The sequence below is a fragment of the Sceloporus occidentalis genome, unplaced genomic scaffold (assembly GCF_023333645.1).
Source record: "Sceloporus occidentalis isolate IW3139 unplaced genomic scaffold, rSceOcc1.0.p SCAF_521, whole genome shotgun sequence".
NCBI classification, from domain to species: domain Eukaryota; kingdom Metazoa; phylum Chordata; class Lepidosauria; order Squamata; family Phrynosomatidae; genus Sceloporus; species Sceloporus occidentalis.
The window spans coordinates 19,798-31,929 of record NW_028317501.1 but is presented as its reverse complement, the minus strand read 5'-3'; the positions used below and the strand labels follow the sequence as shown (position 1 = coordinate 31,929).

General features: G+C 37.6%; 1 protein-coding gene across 1 annotated transcript in view; it reads right to left on the bottom strand.

The window, feature by feature from the left end:
- Positions 1-691: 691 nt before the first annotated feature.
- Positions 692-12,132, bottom strand: part of LOC149271426 (DNA (cytosine-5)-methyltransferase 3A-like) — a 29,010-nt gene continuing 17,569 nt past the window's right edge. The window contains exons 5-14 of the mRNA XM_089507436.1: positions 5,141-5,253; positions 3,191-3,374; positions 2,899-2,983; positions 2,617-2,762; positions 2,429-2,519; positions 2,063-2,211; positions 1,815-1,900; positions 1,474-1,543; positions 934-1,052; positions 692-833 (exon numbers count right to left, since the gene is read on the bottom strand). Of these exons, the coding sequence (XP_089363562.1) occupies positions 692-833; positions 934-1,052; positions 1,474-1,543; positions 1,815-1,900; positions 2,063-2,211; positions 2,429-2,519; positions 2,617-2,762; positions 2,899-2,983; positions 3,191-3,374; positions 5,141-5,253 (1,185 nt within the window). The remainder of the gene's footprint in view (positions 834-933; positions 1,053-1,473; positions 1,544-1,814; positions 1,901-2,062; positions 2,212-2,428; positions 2,520-2,616; positions 2,763-2,898; positions 2,984-3,190; positions 3,375-5,140; positions 5,254-12,132) is intronic.

The window sequence follows — 12,132 nt, the reverse complement described above, 5'->3', positions numbered from 1 at the left end:
CTGTGTATATACGTGAATGTAAATTTATACGGCTCACATTTTCGTTATTTTAGAATGTATTTGTAAGGAATTCTGCAATAAACCGTGATAAATGTTGTTTGCGCATGTTCTTTAAAAACGTGGCCTCTGCACCTGCGCAAACTGATTTTTTGGGGACCAAAGAGGGACTGGCCAAAGTGAACAGGGGCACTTGGCAGGTATGGGTGTATTTGTCTCTCTCACATGATCGCATTATTGGGCTAATTGAAGGGAAATTCAGGAAATTGAAGGGGCCGGGGTTGAAATCTGTAGATCTGCCCTTGATGAGGGTTCGGGGCAGTTCATCCAGCAGCACCGCGAATGTCACGGGATTACCCCGACCGTCCTGTAATAAACCCGGAACACGTAACATGTGAGTGAACATACGCGGCCACGAGAAGGTACAAATTATTTATTTAACGCCTCGGCAGCCCCCCGTCCATCTTCGGGAATGGCGAGAGAGGCCGGCTCTCAGACCAACCCTACAGGAGCGAAGGGGTTAAACACAAAATTCAGCCCGGCACAGAAATCTCTGCGGGTAAAAACCGGGCGGAACGCGGGATTAACAGAAAGTAACTAAGAACAAGCGTAACCGGCGGAGACGCTCCATGTTGCGGCGGCTTTTAGTCGGCCGTCTCTTCTCGGCTTCATGCGCGGAGAACCTCGGCGCTGTTTACATGCTAGTGAAATACTCCTTCAGGGGGGCAAAAAGGTGACGGATAACGGGGACGCTCCACGATCGCCCCAAAAGCCTCTGGCGCGCCGGTCGGGTCATGTTCGAGACGTCCGTGTAATGGGCCGGGAAGCCGAAGACCCTGGAGATGGAGAAAGGGAGCTCAGGAAGGATCCGCCGAGACGGCAGGTCTGCTGCCAAAATGCTCTTGAGGGCGCCCTTTGGGTGCTGCAGCCTCTCACCTCTCGATCTCCGTGCACCACAGGAGGTCCTCCTTGTCGTTGCTGTAGACCGGGTATTGCTGGTCTTTGCCCTGCTTGATGGAGTTGGACTGCGTGGTGATGGTGCAGACTTTGCCGAACTGGGGGAGAAAGGTGGTTACCGTTTGTGAGCGACCTCCGCGGCGATCCCCGCGCCCAAAGTGACGCCAGCTCTGCCACCAAACTGTACCCAACCGTGAGGATTATGTACTAAACACACGCGCTGCCGATGACTTCAAGTGGGGCAAATGGTAGATTGGACTGGGGCAATGACAGATATGTACAGAGACAAGATTGGGCATACAGAATTAAATATTTTTCTTCCAAAGAAACAAATATTTGGTAATGTTAACATTTATTATATGATGGGGCGCTGTCCCAGGTGTCACGGCGCTGCCCCAGGTGTCGCGACACCAGCTCTACACCGGGGCTACACCGGCATAGGAAGGGAGTAGGTAGGTACTAACCCAGGGGGATTGACCTTGGGGCCGAATTGTCTGATGGGGTCCCCGCGATGTTTACCTTGGCTATGCGGCCGTGCTCCAGACAGGCCTGCAGGTCCAGCTTATCGTTTGCTGTGGAAACCAGCGGCCTGAAAAGACAAATTAGGGGCGAAAATGCGTGATGAGGGGTAATTAGGGGTATAGGCGAGGGGTTCCTAATGTTTTGGCCCTGAACACGTAAGATAGATTTCCCAGGTAACATTGTATCCGTAGTGCGGAACGTCTGCGTTCCATTAGGATCTGGAACCGTGTGAAGCCTTGGCGGAGAAACGATGCGTTCCGCGTCTCAGGGCTTCTGGAGACGGAGCGGATCAGACTCAACGCTCTCTCGCGGTTTGCGTTGGGTTCGCTCACACTCACCTGTTCATACCGGGGAGGTTACCCCAGAAGTAACGGGCCCTGCGGGCGGCTGACACTTCGCCGGCATCGATCCGCACTGGGTTCGACTGGAAAAGAAAACAAGTCTGAGAAACCCACAGAAAATGCCTTCTTTGTAACCAGAAACGGATCTGGGACCTTCCGGCCGACAGCGAACGAGGCTTTCAGCCTTAAGTCTATTCACATACGATACAAAGTTACGTGTTAGCGTTCTGAGAACGCGCACGCACCTCCAGATGCTGGGAGATGACCGCCTTGAAGCTGCTGTCCATGGCCACGACGTTTTCAAAAAGCCAGAAGAACGGGCGGTCTTCATCCGCCTTGGGCTGAGCTTCGCGAAGAAGACGAGGGAAATCAAAAAAGAGGCTTCCGGTGCCAGCTGTGTGAGGAAGGGGTTAACGCGTCACATCGGAGGGGTCCGTGAGTCAACGCTCACCTTCTATGTCACCGCTGACCACCCTTCAGGATCTCAAATAATAACGGTCACCATTTCTAAAAGGGCAACGGTATTCAAATGCCACCGATAGGGTGAGACGCTCCAGAATGTTCCATGCATGTTACGGGTGGGAAAAGCAGCGGGGTCTGGAGCCACTTACCGTAAATCCCTTTGCGAGCCGGGTTGACGATTGACAGGTCGTTACACGGACTCCCTCCGATTACCAGATCGAACGGCCCCCATTCCTGAATCTGCCGAAGGATCGCTTTATTACTTTAATATGGCGGCTGTAAAAACCAGAGAACCGCTAATCCCCCCCCCCCCCCCTGCCCCGGCCCTGAACTTCACCTGTTTCCTTGTGATATGTTGTACGTTCCCCACATATGTTATCTCGCCCGGGTGTTGCACTGTCCCCACCGCGATGGCGTCCTCGCAGACCTCTGAGGCCACGTATCGCTCCACCTGAATCCTGAGGTTTTTTAACACCAGCAGACCTGCCAACGAGATCCTGAAAGCCATCACGCCTGCGACACGGGACTGCAGGACACGGGATCCCGCTTTACGCTGCAGGCGTGGCGCTGCACCCACCGGCTGGGGTATATGGGGCATGCGTTCCGGGTGATGGCTCACCTGTGGCAATGCCATCAAATAATGACAGGACACGGATCGGCTTCCTCGCCCGGGCTGGTAAAGGCAGGTAGAGCTTCGGCGGGTCCTGAAGGAGAAGAGATACTCGATGGGCAACCAAGCATCAGCTGCGTGGGTTTGCAGTCACTATGGCCGCTATGACCAGCGAAGGCAAACGGGGCCGGCCGTATGCGATACTATACGGGGAGCCCCCTGGCCACGCGTGGCTCTTGCCGATAATGCGTCCGTTCCCTGTGAATGTGGGAGAGAGGGAGCCCGGCCCGTCTGGACTTACAAACTCCTGGTCGTGGCTATTAGACAGTATCTCCCGCAGGCGAGAGGGCCAGTCATCCCTGCGTCTGAGCAGCCCGTGGGATCCCCTGCGGTCACACATGTAGCAGATCCAGGGATCCTCTTTAATGGCCGCCTGAGCTGCGCCGGGGCCCACGAACAGCTCCACGCATTCCATGCAGAAACACCTGGAGGGGGCAAATATCGTCAGACGCAGGATGCCTGTGATACGCTGGCTGTGCTTTAACTCCTGCAGTGCCAGAACGTAACATTACATCGGATCCATTTGATCCCATATAGCCTGATAACTGCCAAGCGCAGTTCTCCCGAGGGCTGGCTGCGCCCGGCCGCACGATAAGCAAGCAGAACAAAGCAGCGGGCCGTGGCCAATCTGACTCCGGTCCCAAGTCTCCATGTTTAGTTTGTCCAGACCCTCTATCCACCCCTGATGCCCCTCTTTTCTTGGAGATTAGAATGTTGAGTATCATTGGCAAGTATGTTACAGTGTGGGTGTTAGTGTGTGTGTGTGTAAGTGTGTTACAGTGTGGGTGTTAGTGTGTGTGTTAGTGTGTGTGTAAGTGTGTTACAGTGTGGGTGTTAGTGTGTGTGTAAGTGTGTTACAGTGTGGGTGTTAGTGTGTGTGTAAGTATGTTACAGTGTGGGGTGTTAGTGTGTGTAAGTATGTTACAGTGTAGGTGTTAGTGTGTGTAAGTATGTTACAGTGTGGGGGTGTTAGTGTGTGTAAGTATGTTACAGTGTGGGGGTGTTAGTGTGTGTAAGTATGTTACAGTGTGGGGGTGTTAGTGTGTGTAAGTATGTTACAGTGTGGGGTGTTAGTGTGTGTGTAAGTATGTTACAGTGTGGGTTGTTAGTGTGTGTGTAAGTATGTTACAGTGTGGGTTGTTAGTGTGTGTGTAAGTATGTTACAGTGTGGGTTGTTAGTGTGTGTGTATGTTACAGTGTGGGGGTGTTAGTGCGTGTGTAAGTATGTTACAGTGTGGGGTGTTAGTGCGTGTGTAAGTATGTTACAGTGTGGGGGTGTTAGTGTGTGTAAGTATGTTACAGTGTGGGGGTGTTACAGTGTGGGGTGTTAGTGTGTGTAAGTATGTTACAGTGTGGGGGTGTTAGTGTGTGTGTAAGTATGTTACAGTGTGGGGGTGTTAGTGTGTGTAAGTATGTTACAGTGTGGGGGTGTTAGTGTGTGTGTAAGTATGTTACAGTGTGGGGTGTTAGTGTGTGTGTAAGTATGTTACAGTGTGGGGTGTTAGTGTGTGTGTAAGTATGTTACAGTGTGGGGTGTTAGTGTGTGTAAGTATGTTACAGTGTGGGGGTGTTAGTGCGTGTGTAAGTATGTTACAGTGTGGGGGTGTTAGTGTGTGTAAGTATGTTACAGTCTGGGGTTGTTAGTGTGTGTATAAGTGTATTACAGTGTGGGGGTGTTAGTGTGTGTGTAAGTGTGTTACAGTGTGGGGGTGTTAGTGTGTGTGTAAGTGTGTTACAGTGTGGGGTGTTAGTGTGTGTAAGTGTGTTACAGTGTGGGGGTGTTAGTGTGTGTGTAAGTATGTTACAGTGTGGGGTGTTAGTGTGTGTGTAAGTATGGTTGTGTGTAAGTAGGGTAGTGTGTGTGCGTTAGTGAGTGTGTATGTATGTTAAAGTGTGTGCATTAGGGGTGTGTGTGTAAGTGTGTTAGTGTGTGTGTGTATCATAGAGGGTCTGGTCACCACCTTTTCACCACATATTGCACAGGGTCCCGTGCTGCATGTATCTACTCTCATCCCCCCCCCCCCAGTCTTACACTTTTTATTAAGTAAAATGTATGGAATTTGCTAAAAATCTGGCCGTTCTCTTTCTATCTCATTTTGTTCTGCTGTGCGTCTGCCTGCCGCCAAGTTAACCGCCAGATACGGAGGGTTTAAGAGTATAAATGTATTTATTCCGCCCCAGCAGGTCTTACCTCCAGCAGCTGGCATTCCCACACATGAGCACCTCCTCCCCGGAGCAGCAGACACTGCAGTATGACTGGTAGCCGTCGTCGTCCAGCTGGTAGCCCCACTCCACGAACCATTTCTGGAAACGCAGACACCCAGTCAGCGGCAGATTCTGCACCCTGTGCGTTAGGCTGAGTTACTGCGTTATATATTACTGTGTAACGATGTTACTATATTACTATGTTACTATGTTACTGTGTAACTATATTACTATATTACTATATTACTGTGTAACTATATTACTATATTACTGTGTAACTATATTACTATATTACGGTGTAACTATATTACTATATTACTATATTACTGTGTTACTATATTACTATATTACTGTTACTGTATCACTATATTACTATGTAACTATATTACTGTGTAACTATATTACTATATTACTGTGTAACTATGTTACTATATTACTGTGTAACTATATTACTATATTACTGTGTAACTATATTACTATATTACTATATTACTGTGTAACTATATTACTATATTACTGTGTAACTATGTTACTATATTACTGTGTAACTATATTACTATATTACTGTGTAACTATATTACTATATTACTATATTACTGTGTAACTATGTTACTATATTACTGTGTAACTATATTACTATATTACTGTGTAACTATATTACTATATTACTATATTACTGTGTAACTATATTACTATATTACTGTGTAACTATATTACTATATTACTGTGTTACTATATTACTATATTACTGTTACTGTATCACTATATTACTATGTAACTATATTACTGTGTAACTATATTACTATATTACTGTGTTACTGTATCACTATATTACTATGTTACTATGTTACTATATTACTGTGTAACTATATTACTATATTACTGTGTAACTATGTTACTATATTACTGTGTAACTATATTACTATATTACTGTGTAACTATATTACTATATTACTATATTACTGTGTAACTATGTTACTATATTACTGTGTAACTATATTACTGTGTAACTATATTACTGTGTAACTATATTACTATATTACTATATTACTATATTACTGTGTAACTATATTACTATATTACTGTGTAACTATATTATTATATTACTGTGTAACTATATTACTATATTACTGTGTAACTATATTACTATATTACTGTGTAACTATATCACTATATTACTGTGTAACTATATTACTATATTACTATATTACTGTGTAACTATATTACTATATTACTGTGTAACTATATCACTATATTACTGTGTAACTATATTACTATATTACTATATTACTGTGTAACTATATTACTATATTACTGTGTTACTGTATCACTGTGTAACTATGTTACTATATTACTGTGTAACTGTTACTATATTACTGTGTAACTATATTATTATGTTACTGTGTAACTATATTACTATATTACTGTGTAACTATATTACTGTGTTACTATATTACTATATTACTGTGTTACTGTATCACTATATTACTATGTAACTATATTACTGTGTAACTATATTACTATATTACTGTGTTACTGTATCACTATATTACTTTGTTACTATGTTACTATATTACTGTGTAACTATATTACTGTGTAACTATATTACTATATTACTGTGTAACTATATCACTATATTACTATATTACTGTGTAACTATATCACTATATTACTATGTAACTATATTACTGTGTAACTATATTACTATGTAACTATATTACTGTGTAACTATATTACTATATTACTGTGTAACTATATTACTATATTACTGTGTAACTATATTACTATGTAACTATTACTATATCACTATATTACTGTGTAACTATATTACTATATTACTGTGTAACTATATTACTATGTAACTATATTACTATATTACTATATTACTGTGTAACTATATTACTATATTACTATATTACTGTGTAACTATATTACTATATTACTGTTACTGTATCACTATATTACTATGTAACTATATTACTGTGTAACTATATTACTATATTACTGTGTAACTATATTACTATATTACTGTGTAACTATATTACTATATTACTGTGTAACTATATTACTATATTACTGTGTAACTATGTTACTATATTACTGTGTAACTATATTACTATATTACTGTGTAACTATATTACTATATTACTATATTACTGTGTAACTATATTACTATATTACTGTGTAACTATATTACTATATTACTGTGTAACTATGTTACTATATTACTGTGTAACTATATTACTATATTACTGTGTAACTATATTACTATATTACTGTGTAACTATATTACTATATTACTGTGTAACTATATTACTATATTACTGTGTTACTATATTACTATATTACTGTTACTGTATCACTATATTACTATGTAACTATATTACTGTGTAACTATATTACTATATTACTGTGTTACTGTATCACTATATTACTATGTTACTATGTTACTATATTACTGTGTAACTATATTACTGTGTAACTATGTTACTATATTACTGTGTAACTATATTACTATATTACTGTGTAACTATATTACTATATTACTATGTAACTATATTACTGTGTAACTATATTACTATATTACTGTGTAACTATGTTACTATATTACTGTGTAACTATATTACTATATTACTGTGTAACTATATTACTATATTACTATATTACTATATTACTATATTACTGTGTAACTATATTACTATATTACTGTGTAACTATATTACTGTGTAACTATGTTACTATATTACTGTGTAACTATATTACTATATTACTGTGTAACTATATTACTATATTACTATGTAACTATATTACTGTGTAACTATATTACTATATTACTGTGTAACTATGTTACTATATTACTGTGTAACTATATTACTGTGTAACTATATTACTATGTAACTATATTACTATATTACTATATTACTATATTACTGTGTAACTATATTACTATATTACTGTGTAACTATATTATTATATTACTGTGTAACTATATTACTATATTACTGTGTAACTATATTACTATATTACTGTGTAACTATATTACTATATTACTGTGTAACTATATCACTATATTACTGTGTAACTATATTACTATATTACTATATTACTGTGTAACTATATTACTATATTACTATATTACTGTGTAACTATATTACTATATTACTATATTACTGTGTAACTATATTACTATATTACTGTGTTACTGTATCACTGTGTAACTATGTTACTATATTACTGTGTAACTGTTACTATATTACTGTGTAACTATATTATTATATTACTGTGTAACTATATTACTATATTACTATATTACTGTGTTACTATATTACTATATTACTGTGTTACTGTATCACTATATTACTATGTAACTATATTACTGTGTAACTATATTACTATATTACTGTGTTACTGTATCACTATATTACTGTGTAACTATATTACTGTGTAACTATATTACTATATTACTGTGTAACTATATCACTATATTACTATATTACTGTGTAACTATATCACTATATTACTATGTAACTATATTACTGTGTAACTATATTACTATATTACTATATTACTGTGTAACTATATTACTATATTACTGTGTAACTATATTACTATATTACTGTGTAACTATATTACTATATTACTGTGTAACTATATTACTATGTAACTATTACTATATCACTATATTACTGTGTAACTATATTACTATATTACTATATTACTGTGTAACTATATTACTATGTAACTATATTACTGTGTAACTATATTACTATATTACTATATTACTGTGTAACTATATTACTATATTACTATATTACTGTGTAACTATATTACTATATTACTGTTACTGTATCACTATATTACTATGTAACTATATTACTGTGTAACTATATTACTATATTACTGTGTAACTATGTTACTATATTACTGTGTAACTATATTATTATATTACTATGTTACTATGTTACTATATTACTGTGTAACTATATTACTATATTACTGTGTAACTATATTACTATATTACTATATTACTGTGTAACTATATTATTATATTACTGTGTAACTATATTACTATATTACTGTGTAACTATATTACTATATTACTGTGTAACTATATTACTATATTACTGTGTAACTATATTACTGTGTAACTATATTACTGTGTAACTATATTACTATATTACTATATTACTGTGTAACTATATTACTATATTACTGTGTTACTGTATCACTGTGTAACTATATTACTAGATTACTGTGTAACTATATTACTATATTACTGTGTAACTATATCACCATATTACTGTGTAACTATATTACTGTGTAACTATATTACTATATTATTATATTACTGTGTAACTATATTACTATATTACTGTGTAACTATATTATTATATTACTGTGTAACTATATTACTATATTACTGTGTAACTATATTATTATATTACTGTGTAACTATATTACTATATTACTGTGTGTTGTGGACATGGATTGCATCGTCCATTATTAGTGATTCACGTCACAGACGCAATATCTGTATCTCCCTTTGGATAAACCACTCCCCTAACTGTGGCATACATTACAATACCAATTAGTTCTATTGTTTAAGAAGTGCCTTACCTCTACCACCAGGTAGCACTAGAGAGTGAGTGATGTGTACATCTATTGTTTATCTAAGACCATAGATAATGGCTACCTACATGAAAAGCCATGTGGGCTATGCCAGGAACAATGGGATATCAGGAACTCCAGGAAGAAGGGGGAAGAGCAGAGGAGACTGGAAGGACAAGAAGGAAGCAGCATGGCAGAAGCTAAGGGAGCTGTGAAAGTTTGCCAGAGAAAAAGTATGAAATAGAAAGCTGCTCTTCCATCTTGGGCTAGTTAAGTGCCAAGAAGCTAGGACTAGTTACGTGCCTAGTATTGTAACTAAGAATTAGAAAACAACTACTGAAAGAATCCTTTAAAGTCTTCTATATGATCCTGGTATCTTGAGCCATTTTGGAAACTGAACACCAAAGGAGTGATTTGATATGCTGATACTCTCTGAAGTTAAGTACATATGTTATTACAATGTTATTAGAATATAATTGCTGACTGTCTGTAACTTTGTTATGGTAACCTTTTTCGATATATTGTTTTTACCGCTAGAGGTATTAATAAAGTATATCATTATACATCATAACATCTGTTGGTATTCGTCTTTACATAATTTAACTGTATTCCTGAATCAAATTTATTGTTGTATTGTTAGATGTGTTTTGTCTAAATTGTGTATTTAAATATTAGCATAATTTTGCATAAAACAGGCCACGACCACAACACTGTGTAACTATATTACTATATTACTATATTACTGTGTAACTATATTACTATATTACTGTGTTACTATATTACTATATTACTGTGTTACTGTATCACTATATTACTATGTAACTATATTACTGTGTAACTATATCACTATATTACTGTGTTACTGTATCACTATATTACTATGTTACTATGTTACTATATTACTGTGTAACTATATTACTATATTACTGTGTTACTGTATCACTGTGTAACTATGTTACTATATTACTATATTACTGTGTAACTATATTACTATATTACCGTGTAACTATATTACTATATTACTGTGTAACTATATTACTATATTACTGTGTTACTGTATCACTATATTACTATGTAACTATATCACTGTGTAACTATATCACTGTGTAACTATATCACTGTGTAACTGTTACTATATTACTGTGTAACTATATTACTGTGTAACTATATTACTATATTACTGTGTAACGATATTACTATATTACTGTGTAACTGTTACTATATTACTGTGTAACTATATTACTGTGTAACTATATCACTATATTACTATGTAACTATATTACTGTGTAACTATATTACTGTGTAACTATATTACTATATTACTGTGTTACTATATTACTATATTACTGTGTAACTATATTACTATATTACTGTGTTACTATATTACTATATTACTGTGTTACTATATTACTATATTACTGTTACTGTATCACTATATTACTATGTAACTATATTACTGTGTAACTATATTACTATATTACTGTGTTGCTGTATCACTATATTACTATGTTACTATGTTACTATATTACTGTGTAACTATATTACTGTGTAACTATATCACTATATTACTATGTAACTATATTACTGTGTAACTATATTACTATATTACTATATTACTGTGTTACTATATTACTATGTTACTATATTACTATATTACTATATTACTGTGTAACTATATCACTATATTACTATATTACTATATTACTGTGTAACTATATTACTATATTACTGTGTTACTATATTACTATATTACTGTGTTACTGTATCACTATATTACTGTGTAACTATATTACTGTGTAACTATATTACTATATTACTGTAGTACTATATTACTGTATTACTATGTGTGACGGATCATCCTGTGCCCCAGACTGGACACATCCGCCCGTCAGCTCCTTCCCTCTCCCAGTAAGCGGACACGCTGTGGCTGTCCGAAGAAAGCAGTCACAGACCAGCACTTCCCTCAATCATGAGACAGGACTTCATGCTTTGAGGTTAAAAACAGAACTCCTCTTCGAGCCCAATCTCCTGTCGGACCAGCCTCTCTAGCTCTGCAACCTCACCTGGAGACGCAGGTCCCCCGAACAAGTACAGCCTCCCATTCACCTGGTCCCTGACTCGTTGTTCTAGGGTGGGCAGATGTGTACCTTGCTGGGCGCTCAACTTTTCTAGGGCGCTCTCCATCTCACGAGCCGGGCTCGGGTCCGTCTCTCAAACTCCCATACTGGAGTCTCCAATTCAAGGGTCTCGACTCCCCTCCAAGTCACCCCGCATCCCGGTGACTGTTCAATCCACTCCATCTGTGGATCCGTTTGGCTCTTCCTCGCCAGGGTATAACTTTGTTCTGCGGCTAGTTGCTTTGGTCCGCTC